The sequence below is a fragment of the Choristoneura fumiferana genome, chromosome 6 (genome assembly GCF_025370935.1).
Source record: "Choristoneura fumiferana chromosome 6, NRCan_CFum_1, whole genome shotgun sequence".
In the NCBI taxonomy this organism is placed as follows: Eukaryota; Metazoa; Arthropoda; class Insecta; order Lepidoptera; family Tortricidae; genus Choristoneura; species Choristoneura fumiferana.
The window spans coordinates 19,244,824-19,266,740 of NC_133477.1; the positions used below are offsets into that span (position 1 = coordinate 19,244,824).

General features: G+C 38.1%; 1 protein-coding gene across 1 annotated transcript; it reads right to left on the reverse strand.

Annotated features, from left to right (window-relative positions):
• Window positions 1–3,259: 3,259 nt before the first annotated feature.
• LOC141429278 (cytochrome P450 9e2-like) lies at window positions 3,260–12,619 on the reverse strand. The gene is made up of 10 exons (XM_074089569.1): window positions 12,345–12,619; window positions 10,867–11,030; window positions 10,264–10,418; window positions 9,677–9,850; window positions 9,323–9,461; window positions 8,481–8,507; window positions 7,684–7,905; window positions 6,751–6,851; window positions 6,061–6,229; window positions 3,260–4,571 (listed from the first exon to the last, which is right to left on the reverse strand). Exons 1-10 carry the CDS (start codon window positions 12,533–12,535, stop codon window positions 4,396–4,398), a joined length of 1,518 nt encoding a protein of 505 aa, XP_073945670.1. The 5' UTR covers window positions 12,536–12,619; the 3' UTR covers window positions 3,260–4,395.
• Window positions 12,620–21,917: the final 9,298 nt, after the last annotated feature.

The window sequence follows — 21,917 nt, forward strand, 5'->3', positions numbered from 1 at the left end:
ATTTAAGCTGTCCGAATGGCAGTTCTTTGCTACGGGTTTGGCCGCTAAATTAATTTGGTTCACAATTAAATTAAGGTACAAGTAGTATGTAGATGGCTCTATCATGAGAATGGGCATAGGCTATACTACACCGCTAGATACCCAAAGAGAAAAAATTACACGGGTGTTCTTCATCCAACATAAAAGAAGAACCTTATCTAATTTTAGGAAATTACTTTAAAAATTAAAACGAACCCTAAAACTTAATATCGAGGATTTCTTCAACAAAAACTGAAAAAATACATTATTTAACCAGCATTAAAACAAATAAAATTATTTCTCTTATAGATGGCGCCCCTGGGACGGGACCTTTGTTTAAGGATAAATTAATTTAACCGTCGTCGCAAAAGTTGAAATCGTAAACTGACTCGTAAAACGTACCTAATTAATTTTTGAACTTAGTTACGGTTGTCAACAGTTTTATGTTGATTTTATAATGTAGCTTAGGGCTAACCTAACTTAGCCTGTACGTTCAAATGTTGCAAGAAAAACAAATTCTTGGGGATTTTTTTTGCGCTGGCTACACTGAAAAAAAAAAGTACGAGACTGAATTTTAATTTAACTTGCATTGTTGGTTTGCATTTAAGTTCTCTTAACGTATCAAGTCGAATTTCATCACAAATTCATTCACTTGTAGACAAATTTTGACAAAACGTTGGCACTAGGCAGGCCTCCCACTAGGTGGACCGACGACAACGCGAAAATTGCGGGCAACCGATGATATAAGTTGCGAGTTATTGTTCATTGTGGCGTTCAAAGGGTGAGGCCTTTGTTCAACAGTGAACATCGTCCGGCTGATAATGATGATATTGATGATGTAGACATGTGTCTAATTTAATTTTAATTGTATCTTGTGTTTTTTTATCTTTAATTTTTTTTTAGAAAAATTTATTTAGATAAAAAGGCACTACAAATTGGAGACTTCAACATAATCAATAGGTAGGTAGGTGCAATGCAATGACTTTATATTGAACAACACTATACTAAGCGATAGAGAAAACGGTACATAAAGAGAGGATTAGAAGTTAAGCGGGCAATAATGGTTGATTATAATTAAAATAAACTCAAAATCACCAAGTAAAAGAAGGAACTACAACTTTAAGACGAAATTCTCGGCCGCACCCTTTAATAGTCTAGTTAAAATCCCATCCCTAGTATAAACCGCAACAGAGTACACTATAAAGTCTCACAAAAGCTTTCACTTTAAGTTTCTCTAAATACTTATTACCTTTAAGTATTCCGCGTTTAATTCCTCGGTTAGTTTTACGAGCAGTCTCCAAAGTAATTCTAAAGTTCAATTTGCTACATTAACTTTTACAGTCCGTACAAAGAAAGTTAGTTACTGAGTGGATTTTAATAGACATTTCCATGAAGAACTTTTGACAAGAATTACCTTTAGATTTAGGTGAAACTGCCAACAGATGAAAAAAATCACACGGAAACCAGTAAAATTACAACGTGATACGTGAACTTTAATTATAACCAGTGGCGTAGCTAGGTAAGCAAAGGCCCCGGGGAAAAAATAAACTAGGGCCCCAACTAAACTATTTAAAATAGTTTGTTCCATATTCCGAATGTGGGAGAAATTTGCACTAGTTCAATTTATAGTTTGTAAGTCAGAGTCCGAGGGGCCCCCTGAGTTTGGGGGCCCCAGGGCGCTGCCCCGTCTAGCCCACCGGTAACTACCACACTGATATAAGTGTTGGCAGTTTCAACTAATGTTTACGTGCGAGCATGGTCATATTTTTATTATAATAAATAAAATAGCCTTTATTGCTGTTTCTTTCCTTACAATGAGTTATTCTTCGTTCTATTTCTTTATTCATGCAATCATCTGTAGATATAAGTTGGCCCAAATATATATATTAATTTACATATTCTATTTGTTCGTTATTTACTGTTATTTGTCCGTTGGTTACTGTTTGTTGGGAATTCGTCATAATTTTGGTTTTAGTTAAGTTCATTGTCAGGCCGGCCTTAACACTTTCATCGGCTAGTTGCTGCAACATTATTCCCAGAGTTCCTGCATCCTCTGAGAACAAAATCAAATCATCCGCGAAGCGTAGATGGTTGAGATTTTCGCCATTTATATTGATGCCATTTTTGATCCAGTTTAGATTCCTGAATATCATCTCCAGCACTGCTGAAAATAATTTAGGTGATATAGGATCTCCTTGGCGTACGCCTCTTTTAATAGGAAATTCGTTACCCGTCGATTCAAGTTTAACTTGTGCTGTGCTCGCTGTGTATACGTTTTTAATTATTCGTATGTATTTTGCTTGCACCCCTTGTCTTTTTAGAGCGTCCCATATATACTCATGTTCCAATGTATCGAACGCTTTGTTAAAGTCAACAAACCCTATGTAATACGTTTTATTATATTCTCTACATTTCTGTAGAATTTGTCTTAGAGTGTGTATATGATCTATAGTTGAGAATTTGCTTCAGAAACCAGCTTGTTCCTTAGGTTGGTTTTCATCTAATGTATTGGTAATTCTGTTTAGTATGATTTTTGAAAATATTTTATAAATATTGGACATTAAACTGATCGGTCTGTAGTTTCCTATATCGCCCTTGTCTCTCTTCTTATGCGGCAGTATGATTGTCGATTTAGTCCAGTCTTCCGGAATGGTTTCCGTTTCGAGGATTTCATTGAACAAATCTGTAAGTCTTGGTGCAATCACTGGTAATGTAGTTTTAAGTAGTTCATTTGTAACTAAATCTGATCCAGGTGCCTTGTCTAGTTTTTGTGTTTCGATAGTTTAGAAAATATATATAACTGTTGGCAAATTCAACTAATGTTTAAAGAAAGAAAGAAAGAAAGAAAGAAAATAATTTATTTATAACAGCAATGACACATAATAAGTAAAAATAACAATAGGAAATGTTTACGTGAGAGCATGGTCATATTTTTATTATAACTGTTGGCAGTTTCACCTAATGTTTACGTGCGAGCAGGGTCATATTTTTTTGGCAAAGCAGCGCACGCTACCATCTCCGGCCCTAAGTGCTTTGTAGATATCTGTGCTCTCGGTATAAAAGTTTTCAACTCTATTTTACTACTTTTCTGGGAGCAAGTATATTGGTCAAATTACGGTTTCAAATTTGCGTAAGAAACTCATTAATGTAATATTTCGATTGATATTACGGACGTGGACTCCGCTGTGTCTGATATTCCATGCAATCTGGCGACAAGACATTGAGGATAAAGAAAAAAGAATGAAAGAAAGAGCATATTTATTCACTGACACAAAGACACAAACACAACAAAATTTATGTTGCACACAAATAAAAAGAAAAATTACAAACATGAGAGACAATTTTGTAAGTGTGTCCCCGCAAAAGCGAAACGGCTGTTGACTCAGTATTTTGCTGAGGCCAATAGGATTTTTTTTTGTTAACCTGTAGTACTACAATATCATGAATACAGTACCGGATTAACCCATAAGCAAATTAAAGAATTGCTTAGGGCATCACGTCTTGGGGGGCACAATAAACAGCACCGCTTAGGGCATCAAATAGTTTTAATCCGGCACTGAATGAATAGGTACTCGTATAATAGTTAGTGTTCCACTGATGTTCAAAGGTCTCTCCCCTGGATTTCCAATTCACTCTGACTACAGTTATGTCTGACCAGTCGCTCGAGAACGAGTCTAGGTTCTTCCACCATCTTTGCCTTGGCATGCCACGGCGTCATAGCTAGAAGTGGAAACATTGTGCCCACCTCTCTGGGTGCATGCATAAGCTGCACAAGTGATGTCGTTAGCAACTTGATTATTTTGTCATAATGTGTCGTCAACTTATATAGAACTTTATACAGAACTTACACAGAACGTTGCTACTCCATCTATAAAAGGTATCGCTTAAGTTTTTACTTACACTTTTTGCAAATAAAGATGATTATGATTACAACTCTATGTCTAGAAGAATGGTAAATCCTGTTTTTTTATATGGAGTAAATAATTTCATCATTAAAACCTATTATAATTGACTTATTTAAATTTTACTGCATCTACCCTGCGCTAACTTTAAATTTTTGCATCTTTTTTTATGCTCCAAAACAAACACAGTAGAGCGTCATAATAGTATCATGGTGACAACCCATTGTGGGGTACAATGGGCGTTTGGGCGTGTAGAATGATTTCGCGTCCGCTAGCTAACTCATTTAATCGTTTTAATTGCTTTTAACCCTATTAGTGGATTAGTATTAGTTTCTCAAAAATTGACAATGGTTTTGTAACTCGTATAGACACCCTCATTGAACTGTTGTATTTTCAATTAGGTATTATTTCATAAATCGTGTGTCACGAGAATCAAAATAATAGTGTTACATTCACATTACTAATATGAATAAGACTAACACGACCATTTATTCTTATTTCTAGACATCACTGTAAGTTTGAATCCATGTTTGGGTCGCAATATGAACGCTCTAGGATCAAGCTTTCTCGAAGCATCTCCTCCTCCGGTACTGTAATGGCTGAAAAACTGCGACAGGAACACTTTGGCGGCCGTCACTGCAAAACGAGACCCTGAAATTGCAATAATAATAATAAATTATTACAGGACACTTGACATCTTTTGACCTAGACCCAAAGTAAGCAAAGCCTGTGTTATGGGTACAAAGCAATGGATAAACATCATTAATGTCAGCCGAAAGACGTCCACTGCTGGACATAGGCCTCCCCCAAGGCTCTCCACTCAGACCGGTCTTGTGCTTTCCGCATCCACCGCGATCCCGCGATCTTAACCAGGTCGTCGCTCCATCTTGTTGGAGGCCCACCGACAGCTCGTCTCCCGGTTTGCGGATGCAATTCGAGAACCTTCTGACCCCATCGGCCATCAGTCCTGCAAGCAATGGGCCCCGCCCACTGCCACTTCAGTTTCGCAATTCTTCGGACTATGTCGGTAACCTTAGTTCTACTGCGGATAAACGCATAAACGCATAAATTGATAAACATACTTAAATACATATTCAACACCCAACACCCAAGACTCAAGAACAAACATTCATATTTTTCATACAAATATCTGCCCCGACTGGGGATTGTGGCTATCGGGTTGTCCGGTCGCTAAGAATACATTTTTAACATGGGCAAATTTAGAAAGTTTAGGTATAGGCTCTAGTTCCCAAGCGGATCCAGTGCGGATCGGGAACTTCACACACACAATTGAATTATTTTGTTGACGTATTAATTTCATGTTTAACTTTGTAACATAAGTTCAGAAAAACTCACAGGTGCGAGCTCGGGTCTGAATGATCTGAATGGGAGCTGGATGAGAGGTACAGTCAGTATCAGAAGTAGCGGATTATTTTTTTACTCTGTCGCATTGACAATTTGACACATTAACAATCTTGCATGGCGTTTAGTACGTGGCTGGAAAACGACAAAGTATGAATGTGTACAGCTACTTTTGATGCTGGGTGTACTATCTATAGGATACTTTATTGTCCTTTCTGTTAGCTGTTTTCTATTGATATGTTAACAATATCTTTGGTTAACAATGCAGTGGAATAAACAATGTTGGCAACAAAACAACAACATTTTGTAGCAAATTTAATTAAGTGCCGAAGAATTCCGTCGTGATTAAAAAAATAATTGAGGACTGTCGTCTCCTAGAAACCTAGACACTTTAATTTTATACGAAACTTAGTTTTATTTTATAAATTATAGTGTACAGAAGTTTGGCAGTCTAGACGACATAAGGTTACATTAATTTATGCGCGATTCCTTTAGCCTTCACACATTTTCGCTAACGGTTCACTTTTGAGTCATTTTCGCGTATCGTATCTCGTGTCACTTAGCACCGATGAGTAACGTAATCATTATCGTTAGTTTATATTAGACAAATATACGTTTATGTTAGCCCGCTGTAGGTATTCGATTTAAGCATCTAAACTAATAAAACATAGGTAGTATCATGACATGATAGTCGTCGATACGCGATGGCGATACGATACGCTATAATGATACAAATGAGGACCCCCTAAGATAATAAGCCTTTTCTAAAAAAACTTACCAATACAATGTCTAGGGCCAGTTCCAAATGGCATATACGAATAAGGCTTGATGTCACTTTTGTTATGTGGCGCGAATCGCTCCGGATCACACACGTTTGGGTTTTCCCAGTATCGCTCGTCGTGGTGCAAAGAATATATGGGAAGCCATATGTGGATGCCTGCGTCTGCCTGAAAGAACGTTAACAAGGACATGTACTGTAGGAAAAATATTATGCGTCTAATGTGCAAGAAAGGAGGGCGAGTTACGGCAGTTTGAAGATTATCTTTCATTGGAATATTGAAAATCAAAAGTTTGTTTCGCAAATAAGCCACAGCGTGCCCTTTTACATTTCTTTCCTATAAGAATTCGCAACCAGAAACTTGATATATATTATTTTTTCTAAATACAAATTACAATTCTGAGTGGTGGGTTTCCGGTCTAAGTGGAGAGCCTTGGGGGAGGCCTATGTCCAGCAATGGATGTCTTTCGGCTGACATGATGATGATGATGATGAATTACAATTTCCTCATTTAACCACAAATTCAACCTAAAATGCTTATTAAATAAAGAAATAAATTTTTGGTTGACATAGGTTCCAAGTGGATTTTATAGTTTTTGGCCCCATGATGAAAAAGGCTGCACATGCCTCTATCGATATCAAAACACAACGTAGCAGGGTTGAAAAGAAAAAATAAGATAAAATACTCACGATAAAATTATCTTTGCTGCCAGCGTGCGACGGCCCAAAATCATACCGCGCTACTGACCGCCGATCCGCTGCGCCTACCAACGGCCACAGCCTTAACACCTCTAGAAGTAATAACAAAACAAATATTTTCACTGATTTATTCAAGCGTTACTTTGCGAGGGCTTTTTTGTACTTTTACAACATTATATCTTGCTCCTCCGCTACGACACGTGAAATACAGCTATGTCTGTTCGACGTTTATGCGTGTTCACATGCATAAATCAAACATAGTAACACAGACCCAATTATTAATATCAATCACAAACATCACGAAATCTTAGGCGTTTCGAAGTTTTACGAGTTCATTTTCAAAGTTAAAACGATCCCACAAACGATCAAACAAAGCAAATAATGTTCTAATTTACCATATTTGTGCTATGATTAATCGCCTAATTTTTGAAAGTCATAATGTAATATTTGTCATAATCACCAAAACCGTAAATTTTTCAGATTTTTTTTAAATGGCCATCTTGTTAGAACTCTTCAGGTTAGATTAGACTTGTTTTATAGCAATTCTAATCAATTAATGGACTCTGAGAGAAAATACTTCTAACAAACCCTTGTCGTACAGTCACCTGCATTAATATCTGCCACAGCGGAGCGTGCAAAAATACTTGACAGGTCCTACCAGCTAGGGCAGGAAATAGAGTCGTTTCAGATATTAATATAAATATATATTAATGTTTCTATCTTTCTCTCTCTCTCTCTCTCTCTCTCTCTCTCTCTCTCTCTCTCATATTTATGCACGCTTTATTTAGTCAGATGTTGGTGCTCGTGACTGTACGGATATTGTGTAAGAACTCTTGTAGTAGCAAAGTAGCAAGGTAAAAAACCTTGTAGTATAACTACACAAAGGTACCTCTACCAGGCACTCATAACACAGAAAGAGCTTACCATTGACGCACATTTCCATGTAATCTAGCCGCTGTACGTTGTCGTACGTCTCTTTGATGTCATGTGTTCCTGGTAGCCGATCCAGCTCGTCTTGCAGTCTTTCTTGTACTTTGGGGTTGAGGGCCATTTCGTAGAGGAAGTAGTTTATCAGATTGGCCGTAGTGTCGTAACCCGCCACATAAAATAATACGGCTTGAGCTACTAAATCGTCGTCAGAAAAGTCTAGAAAAATAAAACACGGAGTTGGCGCTGCCATCGTCAAAAATAATGAGGGTTTCTTGAATGAAATGCTAGATGGCGTTAAATTTAATTTAAGGTGTAAAGAGGTAATATAAAAATAGTCACAAACACCTTAACATATATATGTGTTATTATAATATATGTGTTGTACAGACGCAGCTCTAGTGTACGATTAGCGGAAAATCAAGGCAAAATAGTTCATTGATAATATTTGAATCAATCAAATAATTTCACTGGCATATCTATGAAATGTCAATTTGACATTTACAAAGAAAACATTCAGCCCTGATACTCGTACGCAATCCAGTTTCTTCGAATGCACAACACACATACTAGCGTTAACAGTTCTTTCAGACGAATAGAAATCTACACACGAATTAAGCACATAATGTACTTGCGTAACAACATAGCCGGCAACAAAGCTTACAATTTCAACGATCATCTGCTGAATCCCGCACTCACAATGGGTGCCACAAGAAAATAATAATTGAATTCTGCACTCGTCAATCAATGTCAACAACTTGTACCAAAGGGAAACAAATTAAACGTAATCTTACTTTCGCTGCTCGGCTCCTTCAGCTTGCCTGTAATTTGACAATATTAAATATTGCGACTTAATTTACTGATATAAAATTGAGTTTTTGAAGTGTTTAATTTCGTCGGTAAGCGTTGTAAGGGTTGATTGGGAGGAGATGACAAAAGTTTGTGGGTTATATTGTGATGCTTTTAATCATGTTTTCAACATAGTAGACAAACCTTATTTAAGCACAAATGAGTGTCTCAAATGCACTGTAGGGAAATGCATATATAATGCATTTGCGGCGCCTGTCGAATTCTCCGGTTTTGGGGTCGGGACAAACGGCAGCGAATGTGTTAAAGAATAAAATAAGCGATTACCTACTTAAAAGGCCAATCGTAAAACGACAGAAATGTCAAATAAACCTACCGATTATTCAATCTTTACATAGTACGAAATAATGCCATTTCCCGCCATCTGTCCGCTTAAGATGTTGTAAACTAAGGATTTAAATAAGTACGTTGTCACAATCAGTTAGATAGTTTTTCACGGAAGAATCATAACATATATGATATACTATCAATACGGCCCGGCTCCGCGCGGGTACGTTTTTGTGGAAACGGAGTTGAAAATTTGATATGCCTCTGAATAGCCTCAAGCAAAGCCGGGTCACTAGTACATTATATATAAATGCGAAATTAATTTTCTTTCTATCTACTAGTCCTCCATTTCTTTACGGAATACAACTGTTGCGATCCTGATTAAATTTGACAAGATGATTGTTTGAACGTCGAGGAATATAAATAAGCTATTGTTGTCTCGGAACTCGGAACTCTCTGACTCACTGCCGCGGTCTTTTTCTGGATCCAGCATTAGATTTACCTTGAGCGGCGTCCACTAGGGTTTGTATGAAGTCGGGTCGGGACTCAGCTTGCTTCTCTCGTCGCGCGTTAAGAGCCGACTTGAACAGATGACCAAATTGCTCTGCGTCGCTTGTATTTATTATTTTGACGTTTAACAGCTAAAACAATAGAAGAAAAAGTTTAGTGCCGTCAGTTGTGGTGTATCTTTCTAGCCCAACACTACCTAAATAGGGCCCACAGACTTTACGAAAAATCCTAATGATCAGACTGCACCGTTCGACTTGTCCAGTTTATCATGTATCGTGTAAGAAAACTGTACAATTTTGTACGATTTTTTTAAACTGTCAGTCGACGGAACAGGTGTATGAGTTACCTGCATGATAGTCTTCATATTCTCGTACCCGAAGAACTTCATGATTTGCGTAGTATCCTGCACGACTGCGCGGTTCGCAAGCCGGAAGATGCAGTTGCCAGGGTCCTCCAGGGAGTCCACGGCGAAGCCAAAGGCGCAGGAGGCGATCACGTCATTGACGTATGATGTCGTAATCTGAAGACAATAGATTGTTTGTGTTTTTGTCCATAAGTACAAATACCTATTTCTAGAATTCAATTGCAGGAGTTTTCGTGGTGACAAGCGCACTTGTCCTTAGCAAAAAATATCTAAAGTCTAATTTTGCTAACAAATGCCTAATTCGAAAAATAACCTTGGCAAATTTATAATGTTATCCCACACCAATACTTATGCAAAATTGCAGCTTTAAAGCACTAACAGGCTGTTAGTAACAGCCTCTATGCTAAGCCGCGAATAGGCGGACGGACGAACTGCAATGCAACTACATATTATTATAAGGATTCTATATAGGGCTACTCAGAAAAAAAAAGTAGAAAGCACAAGACTAGAACTATGTCTTGCTTTGATCATAAGGTGAAAATCGATCAAAAAGAGAAGAAATATGTCACCTCATTGACGTCCAACTCCTCTGCGTCCTGGATGCGCGCGCGCAAGTACTTGAGTACAGAGTCAGCACACGTGGCCATCAGTGGCGCCATGCTGCGGCAGCGCGACGCGGAGAAGGCCGGAGTCAGCGCGGCACGCATCGACCGCCATTTTGAACCTGGAGGTTTTTAGAATCATCATAAATTGCACCCCGTTATCCTTATTGAGAGTCAAAAGGGTTTCAGCATATTTCTCCACTTGGGGAATCCTGCGTTGTGACCTCCAGCTCTTGCCAGCTCATCATCCTCATCAGTCGGAGGACAGCCACTGTTGAACAAAGGCCCCCTCCAGGGAACGCCAAAATGAACGACAACCCGCCACTTGCATCCACCGGTTGCTCACAACCTCTTGGGAAGTCGTCAGTCTACCTAGTGGGAGGTCTGGCAATGCTTCGCCTTTCGGTTTCTAGTCGCCACCTGGGGACTTTTTCTCCCCCTAAGGTCATCTTTCCTTGGAGTAATTTGGACCGCCAGTATTCCAGATTCTATCTCGCAAAGAAATTCAGAGCATAGCTCTCTATATCTCGTTGCGTTTTAACTTTATAAACACTACATACAAGTTGTAACCTCTTAACATAATCAGGTTTCGTCCAAACAGTGGGTCACAGTCCTCGTCGATATGGACCCCTCTGTCGCTGAAGGAGGCAAAGTCGGCCACCATGATGCGGCGTATGAGCTCCGGGTCCCGGGGGACCAGTGTTGGGATGTGGTATTGGTAGATACCGAAATATCTGAAAAAATAAACGATGAACAAAATACTTGTATAATATTTTGGCCAGTGTTTTTCAATCTTTTTCATAACGTGCGTGACCCATAGTACCTATGTATATTATTTCTCAATCCCCTGCTTTCCTCGGTTTGTAAACATTAACAGGAAAACAAATTATCTGTTGCTCGCAACTTTGCCTACATCCCACGCGAACTTTACACGTTTTCGCGATAAATATAGCTTATGCTACTCATTCATAATAATATAGTATTCCATATGACAAAGAATTTTATTTTTGAAATCAGTTTAATAGTTTCCATCCACTATAAATAAACAAACACACAATTAAAATATTTTCTATTGCCATGATAGTTTAGAGGTGTGTTGAATATTTACATTGTTGAAACTGTTTATTTGAATAACCTATTTGTTTATTTCCATAACTGGTTTTTTCAGAGTAACTAGTTCTTCCGTGCGTGGATATAAAACATTTTTGATGAAACCATCTTATTTTTCTGTTTTTTTTTAAAGCGCAATAAGGTCACAGAATTTAAAACTGATTTGAATATTTATACCTACATTTAATATTCTTTTGTTTCAATCCTAATTATTCATATAAACAACACCCAAGATTCTCAAGTGCTAGATCCGCTGTGCAATACATTATTGACTTAAAAACTATCATCATCATCATCAGCCGGAAGACATCCACTGTTAAACGAAGGCCTCCCCCTTAGAACGCCACAACGAACAACAATTTTCCACTTGCGTCCGCCGGTTGCCCGCAACTCTTGCGATCTTGTCAGTCCATTTAATGGAAGGCATGCAGGTATGCCAACGCTTCGTCTTCCGGTTCGTGGTCGCCATTCGAGGACTTTTCTCTCCTAACGGTTATCTGTTCTTCGACTGATGTGGCCTGCCCGACGGGCATAGTTTTGAACTTAGTTTTACCTAAGTTAAAAACTATGCCCGTCAAAAATAATCATAAAACAGTTTTTATGATTTAAACATATTAATGAACTAAAAGAATTTCCTTGCTCACCCGCGAACTTGCGCGCTTGGTCGCGGGTGAGCAATGAAATTCTTTTAGTTCATTGATATGGACCTCCGCAAAGTAACGCCTGATTCAATAAATGAAACATATTAAACTCATTACTGCTCAATACATTTCTAAGTAAGTACTAAAAATCACGCACGATTACCTTCAATGAGTTCCCGATATTTCAACGCGGATTTTCGATTTTCGATATTAACGTCACAAGCTAGACTTGTTGTAGTTGTCTTGTTGATAGAGTCACCTGTGTCAAACATGTCTAATAAATAATAAAAAACTGACCGTTCATCTTTAAAGGCGTTGTAGCCAGCCGCAATTGATTCAACGAAGTTCTCTCTCCCAAATGTGATAGCTGTCAGATTCCCGAAAAGCGGTAAGGGCGGGAGAGTGCACACCCCTCGCGAACCGAAATACTGTAACCGCCACCACGAATAACACAACAGGCACAACACTAGTAACGCCACTAGCCACATCGTTCCGAATTCAAAATATTTTTTTCTTTAAACCATAGACGTGCGGTCTCTCTTTGGTTTGCTTGAATATGAGCAATGTTGACGGCCAGTAACCGGTCCAAGAAAGTGGGTGTTAGGTAATTGTGTGACGTAGGCGCAAGCGTTCGGATAACCAGAGTTCAATGAACCTTTGCAGTTCTATGGCCAGTTGAGCTCTGGTTGGTTAGTTTAGGAGGTTATGTAAGACGGTCTGTCAAGTGTTGAGTGCCTCTTGCTGGATGCACTGTCGGCTTTCGTTTTGCTGGCAACTATTTGCAGATGCTACCTTTAGCAATGTGTGGTTGGATATTTTTAGGGTTCTCTATTTCAATGTAAAAAAACGCAACCTTTATCTATTGGTTCACTTTGTTGTCCGTCCGTCCGTCTGTTATAAGACCTATTTTCTCAGAGTGAAAAAGACACCAAATTGGAGTCTGTAGCTTCATGTGACGTACTTATGCTTTTCATAGGTAACGTGAGCATGGGTATGTACTGCCGCTGCCCTTTGGTTATTTGATGAACACATATTATATGTATCTTTACGTATCTTTACACGTCTAGTTTTCTGCTGGATTATTCTCAACAGAAGCTTTTCCGAACCGGTTGATAGGATTTTCTTTCCATTTTTAAGTATTTTTTTCTATCACACAAGATCCACCTGCTCTTATTCCACACAAATCGAAAACAGCCCCAACTATCACCAACACAGCAATACGTTTCGAACTCTTAACGAGTTCATTCTCAAATATAAACAAGACAAAAATTCAAAAGCTCCATTTCAGTATTCCAAACTGTTCAGCTAAGCAAAGCTGGAATCCGTTTCTTCCTATCTCCAAATCCTAACATTACTTTTGATTTACCACTAGACAATTTCCCGGGAATGTAAAGCAATTCCGCGTTTTCGCCGCTGGCTGTACGCGATAATAAACATTTCGCGTCCGATTGTACATAAATAAAGGCCGGACATAACTTTTCCATTTAGCGTTAGGGCAGTAAAGGTGCTCGCAGACGATGCTTTTTGTTAATACCTTTATGAGATAAACGTCCCAGTGTTCGACATGCTACGCCCAGTAGATGACACCCTGTTGTCACATCTACTGATCTTACATATATTATTTGATGACGAATGACATTTAACGACCGTATAGCCCAGTGGTTAGAGAACCTGATAACGAAGCTTGAGGTCCCGGGTTCAAATCCCGGTCGCGGCAGATATTTGTATATAGAGTCTTCTCGAGTCTTGGGTGTTTAATGTGTTTTGAGTATGTTTAGGTATCCGTGTTCTAGTAACACAAGCTTTGCTTATTTTGGGATAAGATCAATTGTTTTGAACACGATTGTTTATTTAATATAAGATCAATTGGTTTACATTAATTATTTACATTTTACTACTTTTACGTCAATGGGATTTTTTTTTATGGCAAACGATGATTCTGACAAAAATTACGGTATGCAAACTTTGGCACTCCGCCTGTTTCCTAGCACTTAAAATAAAATTAAAAAAAACGGCCAAGAGCGTGTCGGACACACCCAAAATAGGGTTCCGTAGCCATTACGAAAAAAATAAGTAATATCTTTCGAAGGATTTCGTATTTTATACGGAAACTTCCAAGTTTAAATATATTTTATAAGGTTTTATAAGGCTGCTATTGACTCTTAAACTACTAATAATTCTCAAGCAAACTTAGCCGTAGAAGTTTTCCTTGAAAGTTTGATATACTTACTACCATCCTGAATTTTTTCAAAATTTTTCACCCACCTGTTTAGATTTTAGAGGGGGGGGGGGACGCTCGATTTTAATGAAAATTTGCACTTTAAAGTTGAATATTTTGCAAACAAATCACTGAATCGAAAACTACAAGGTCCCCCACTACAAGGTTGGATGAGAAAAAAAAATCACCCCCACTTTACGTCTATGGGAGGTACAGTAAAAAATTTTTTTTGAAATTTTTATTGTACCATTTTGTCGGCATAGTTTACATACATAATCGTGCAAAATTACAGCTTTCTAGCATTGATAGTCCCTGAGCAAAGCCGCGGACGGACGGACAGACAGACAGACGGCGAAACTATAAGGGTTCCGATTTTGCCATTTTGCTACGGAACCCTAAAAAGTACACAAAAGCAAGGACTTAGGTGTCTTTGGTGGCTTGGCGGCTCAACATAAAAAAAATATATTTTCACAGTCGAGTGTTCGACCACCCTAAGACTCATAATCGTAATGAAATCCTGCCTTCTGAGTACAGTCGTTAGCTCTTTAATTATCTGTTAAAAGGATAGGTTGCGGGATATAATAGAAAAGCTGCTTCCCGCGAAAAATGTACTATTTCCAGTAACTGTGGTGTATGTTTTTGCGGCGACAACGGTGTAACAAGTGGGTATAGATTTATGATTTTAGTTGTGATCAAAGAGTTTTTAATAAGAGGAATAGAAAAATTCTACGTATTTCCGACATTTTCGCCTCTCCTTCTGAAGTACGCTCATGGTTCATTACGTTAAAAAACTATTCATTAAATTACTGTATAGGTAGATGTAATGTATTTGTCATGCTTTCCCAATTAGCTTATATGTAATAACCTACCTATCGTACAACCGTTTTGACATTTGACACCTATAATAATAAATTTCCATATTTATGTATACGAAAATGTCATTCATTTAATACAATAATTGATTGACACTCCGGGTGCCATCGTATTCGGATTACATTGATTACTCTACTGACCAGTAAAATGTCCATTTGAAGCACAATTTTTTTTTGAGTATGTAAGTATGTATATCGATCGCACGGTTACAGACTGAGCCAGGGAAATACATAAATACTTGGCTTTTTAGCCATGTGGGGCGCTTGAGTGACATATCTATGTATTCCTCTATGATAAGTCAATGACATATCGATATATACATATTGCCTTTGTACATATATTTAATTGTTTGGCAATTGTGTTTGTTTACTTATTTTGTACAATAAAGAGTTTACATACATATATATATAGTTCAGTTTGATGTCATTCGGAGGAGTTCAGCTACACGACGAAAGAGGGCGTTTTTTAAGTAGTGTAGCTATTTGATAAGAGATGGCACTACCAAACACATTATTATTTTTCTGGAAGATAAAGCCTCGCCTGTCAACAGTCGGTCGGAATAGCACGGGCCAGTTGCTTCCACATTTCTGTGCAAGAAACTGGCGTACGTAGTCAAACTTCAAACAAAAACCGGGCAAGTGCGAGTCGGAATTGCGCACCGAGGGTTCCGTACGCATTTATAGGTATGTAAGTAAACGGGAATCGTGTCTTGAAGATATTTCTCGCTTTTTCCTAGTGATTTAATACATCCAGTGTATGCAGAGCCCTACTCTTAAGCAAAATGTACGCAGTGTGGGGTCAGATTATATTGGTCAATGATATTTACGACTGACATAAAAAATCAAGATTTTCAGACTTTTCTAGTTGGTAGAATAATATCTACCTTCATACCAAATTTCAAGATTCTGAGTTCACGGGAAGTACCCTGTAGGTTTTGATTCCCTTGCGAGTTTCGAAAATTTGCGGAAATTTGCAGCATAAACGGCTGCATCTTTTGATTGCGTTGGCTTAGAAGTTTGTTTTTTTCACAGCTCCAAGGGACAGTAGACCTCAGTATTTGATATAAATTTCAGCTTGATACCTCTACGCGTTACCGAGAAAAAGGTTCTTGACACACAGACAGACAGACGGTCGAAAACTGATCCTATAAGGGTTCCGTTTTTCCTTTTGAGGTACGGAACCCTAAAAACGTGTGAACTTCAAGCATGTGTATTCCCGGCCGTATTATACGATGACGTACCTGCTTTTAGCCTACCGTATTTCATAATTAAACGCATATTATACACCATCATGCTTAAAACTAGGTCGAGATAAAAAAAAACTTCCACCATTATCATTTCACGACCCAAAACTTCGTCCTAAACTGTCACCCTGCAAAGTCGTTATATTAAATCAACCGTCTGTCCCTTCTGAATAAAATAAACTTATAATTTGACAGGTTGAGTGTGTGGCTGCGATAGGCTATATGATTACCAGTATAACTTGAGCTGGTCTTCAAGCATAAGTGGTAAATGATGGAGGTCATGGCGAGATATTGTTACGGCCAGTACAACTTGACATCTAGCTTCAACGTTAGCTGGTAAGCTTTAGAAGGCTTTAGAGGTCATGATGTGTGGTTGATGGGGCATTTTTAGAGATCGGCAATGTGTAATATTTTTTGTTTAGGCTTCTACAGAAGATAGTTATTTCCATATGTACATACTTAAAATATAGATGTGATGAAGGGGCCGGTTTGTGTAGGGTTGTAGGCTTTTATTGGAATAAGATATGTAATTGTCAGTCTCTTAATTTTTTTATTTAATTCAAAGGTTTTAAGACGAAAATGAGACTTAATCTACCATACATGCTTCTTCTGTCTCCGTCACTTGATATTTGTAAGATCTTAAATCCGATTTTTTTAATTTAACATACAATTTTTCCAACATGTTCTCTGATACTAAAATAACTATTTTTTTTTATAAAAATCCCACAAAAAAATGATTTTATAGTTCTACGGTAGAACACAATTTATTATCTTCTAATAATAATTACCTAAGTTCTCGAGGGACATATTATGTGATAAAATTATTAAATTAAACAGTTCAACTCACTATTATAGATAAGTCAGGAACGGTCCTTACTAGTTTCGATCTTTTCGGAAGATCGATTTCATCTGACTTCCTCTTTCCTGAGTTGAACTGAATTCAGTTTAATTTAGTAATTTTATTTTCTTCAAAATAAAGAAAAATAATTTTCAAGTACAACTTTATGTATTATTTTATTCAAAAAGCTGTAAAAAATATCTTTCGATACGACTATCGATACTTTTCAATCAACACCTACGGAATAGGAATCTATATTTTTCAACCAATACGGAATGATATGGAATAAGTATTGATACTTTTTTAACCGACTTCAGAAGGTTATCAATTTGGTTGTTTTTATTTTTATGTTTGTTACCTCAGAACTCCGTCATTTAAGTATGAACCGATTAGAATTTTTTTCTTTGCGTTCGTCTAGGAATGTCTTCAATTAAGTCCCATAAGCACCAAATCAGGATCTGATGATTGGATCTTAAGGAAATCGATGGAACTCTTCAAATGTTGTACCTCTAGTAAATTCGATATACTTATTTAGTAGTAACTCGTGCATTTGCTCTTGAAAATCATCATTTGGGGAAGTGGAACTGATGATGAAGGCCACAGTTGACCATTGGAGTTACAACTCAATTACAAGCATTTCACGGGTTGAATTTTAATTACTTTGACACAGTTGCTAAGCAACTTATGTTCCTCGTAATGCATAATGGTAAATCGGGTGATGAAGCACCAGGACTCTTCAATAATGAACGTCTCAGCATCGGAAAAAGCAATCTATCGTAAAAGGTGACGAGCAGTTGATATTAAACTATTGCATCTTAGATTATTTAAGTACTTACACTAAAAAGCGTGAAAAAAAATTATAAAAAAAATTAACTGACTACAAAAACCATGAAAATAATTTTCTACCTGTCTGAAGTCGGTCGGTGCCTCAGCAGTCGGTTCAATTTTTTTTGTAATTTTTTTAATCAATACGGAATTAATATCGATGCTTTTCAATCGATATAACCGTACTGTATCGAGTAATAGTATCGATACCTCAGTGGTATCATCCTTGTGGTGGCTTCTGTTATCCGAGACTTTGGTCGGCCTACTGCCACTTCGCTTAATTAATTTAACCATTTCTAAGATCAATGTTTTAGTTGTAATCGGATGTTTCTATCTCAAATAGAGCATGAATGAAAAACATAGTTACTGTGTGTAAGTTGAAGTGGCAATGGGCGGGCCACGTAGCTCGAAGAACAGATAACCGTTTGGGGGGAAAATTCCTCACGTGGTGACGATGAACCGGAAGACGAAGCGTTGGCAGGCCTCCCACTACATGGACTGACGTTATCGTGAGAGTTGTGTGCATTCGGTGGATGCAAGTGACGAGTTGTCGTTCATTGTGGCGTTAAGGGGGGGAGGCCTGTGTTCAGTAGTGGACATCTTCCGGCTCAAGTTCCCAATCCGCACGGGCCCGCGTGGCAACCACTATCCAAGCTCTCTCATTCTGTGAGGACGCCCATGCCCTGCAGTAGGACGTATAAAAGCCAGGATGATGTTGATGATTAAATATTTCTCACTCTCTCTCTCTTGAGTGGTTTTAATAAACCACTCAAGTTTCATTATAGACCGCAAAGTGAACGAGAATGCACTTCGAGTAAATTCGTCATTCAAAGAGTTCCTTTCGTTCATTTCATTCGTCTTCCATCCGCTCCATTCTTTCCGGATTTACGTCGTCCATTCGATTTATTTGACGGGGCCGCCACGAGTGATTAACCCTTGCTCGGCGCCGTTAAATGAAGCGCGTGTTCCATTTTTGAATTACAGAAAAAAAAGCATTTACGGCCAGTGTAAAAAAAGAACGATCTGGTTTTGTCGGAGCGACGTACTTAATGCTTTTGTTGCGTAGTTTCATTCAATGACAGTTTCTGTGACAGACTGGTTGGCGCTAGCATCGTGAGATCCTGTTTGACAACTTTGATATTTCTGTCTCGTTTGTGATTGGTTCAATAAGTCATATAAATGAGTGTTGGGATTTGCGTGGACTGTAGTGTAGGTGGAGGAAAACTCTGGTTCTTGAATCATTAGCAGCTATAGTGTAGAAATTAAATAAAGACACAAATAATTACGAGTCGATTGCCGGCGGGTGACAGGAGCAGAACGAGAAGGGAAGTAGTGGGGGAAACCCACAGATTGTACAACTTATAGATAGTTAAATATACAAATAAACTTTATCTTATAATTCACCGTGAGACAACTGCGTTAGTTTGACATTTATGTGTTTTCATGCAGGAAACTCGTGGGCATGCATACGTAAACTGCTTCAACTTTACCTTCTAGCCCCAACATTGCCTGATTCGATTTAGAGTCGATAACTCAGCACTCTTACAGGTTTTAAACTTTTATCTACACGGGAATTATTATTACGGGGGATAAAAGTTTAAAAACCTAGAAGGGTGCTAGTTATCGACTCTAAATTGAATCAGGCAATGTTGGGGCCAGAGGGCAAAGTTGAAGCAGTACCTAAAAGGCATAACAAAAATGATCATATTTTAGCTACCAGAAAACGGGACGACTCTCTAAAGTGATTTTGGACACAATTTTTTTTCATTTTAGCCACAAGCCCAAGAGTTATCCCAGATTCCGAATACATCACAACAAGGTTATTCTGGGGTGGAAATTTTCTGAATAATTTTAGATCTTGTACTTACATACATAGGTATCTAAATCGAACATGTACTGGCCAGTAGGTACGCGATATAACGTTACATGCAAATGAGCAATAATACCGTGCAGTTCCACGCACACCACGTGCTGCGGAGCCGATATTATGCTGTCCATATGGCGGCGCTCACGCCAACCGTGAAATTGACACGAGAGCAATATTAGCCCGAGATATTATTAAATGTTCAATGAATTTCCACCGTTTTCGACACCAAAGCTGACGTGGCATTAAAATACGGTGTTTATAATAAACTAGCTTTCCGCCTTCGAACTTCGAGTTTCCAGTTTCGTAGTAGCCCTGCTGGTCCTCATCCGACGAACACGAACACTGTGTCAAGTGTGTAGTGGCTAAGAAAATTTTAATTTGCAACGTTTAATGTCTTAGCGTTCACCCAAGGGTCCGCATTCGCTTCGGTTGAGATTCTGAGATTTTATACAATTCTCATGGGAATTTCCAAAAATTACGTCGTGCATTTTTTTTATTATTGTTAAAAATATTATTGAACACATTTACATTTAAGAGATATTTCGCCAAATTGCAAAACAATTGGTTGGCGAACCAAACACAGACGGTTCTGGCGGAAAATCAGCGCTGCTGGCGTTCAACGTTTCAGCATAATGCTGAGTCAGCGGCCGTTTCACTTTCGCGGGGACACACAAAATTGTGTTTATGTATTTACTATTTTCATGCGTTTTTCTGTAATTTATTATTATTGTTTTTATTTGTGTAAATTTTGCTGTATATGTGTGTCTTCTGTGTTAGTGAATAAATGTCTTCTTTCTTTCTTTCTTTCTTTCTTTCAAACACACATTTTAAACAGTTTTCAGTTACATTTACGTTGCACATAGAGGTTGCGATTTTGGGATTGTATTCTGATCCCGTAGAAATATCGGGATAAAAGTAACCATTTATGATTGGTTTTTGGAGTCTTTTTGTATTTTTTATTTCAACTCCGAATTTTGTTACTTTTACGGTCATCCTGTAAAATCCTAATCGAAAATACAAACTGAAACATAGATGCCTGGAAAACAAGAAAAAGAGACCAGCGCTGGGAATCGAACCCAGGTCCTCAGCAATCCGTGCTGCATGCTATACCCCACATACATCCAATACACTACCACTGGACAGGAGTACAGACACAAATTTCTGCTATGAACCACATATCTCAGCTTGTTTGTTTCTTATTTAGTCACTTAAGCAGCGACACTAACGACATCTATGGTTTTAGCCCTCATCGAGAAACTTTCAACACTCCATCGGAACTAACCGCTCACCCGGATAAGAGATGTCGCAATCAAATTAAGATTGGTTTTTGGAGTCTTTTTGTATTTTTTATTTCAACTCCAAATTTTGTTACTTTTACGGTCATCCCGTAAAATCCATATCGAAAATACAAACTGAAACATAGATGCACAGTAAAAGCAGAAAAAGCTCGCTGGTCTCTTTTTGTGGTTTTTCTGTGCATCTATATTTCAGTTTGTATTTTCGATAACAATTTATGTTATTTCAGATAAAGCTTCTTAACCGCTAGGTTATCAGTTGACCAACCACAATGCATTTTCTGTCAACAGAATTTAGTAAAATCCTTGAATTTCAATTCGATTGCCGGATCTAAATAGTTAACTCGTGCAAAGCCATCTAAAGTATATCATAAATAACCTCCATGACAGGCCGCAGTTGCAATGCTATGTCCAGCGCAGCTTTAAGCGCGTGTGTTGCCAGCTGTGAAATTGACCGCCATCTTGCTCGGCCGGCACTTTCACGCGCGTTTTAACACGACACCGAGTGATGGCAACCCCAAGCATCGAATGTCAAGCGTGATTTATTCCATAGGGATTAAGCAAGCGTTGTTGTTTAAATACTTATGTGTTTTTATAAGTTTCTTCAAAAGTCGTCAAGACAAGGTGCTCTATCTACCAAGTTGCGGTGCGGAAGACTTAAAATACAAAAAAAGACGTAAGATTGGTTTTTTGGAATCTTTTTGTATTTTT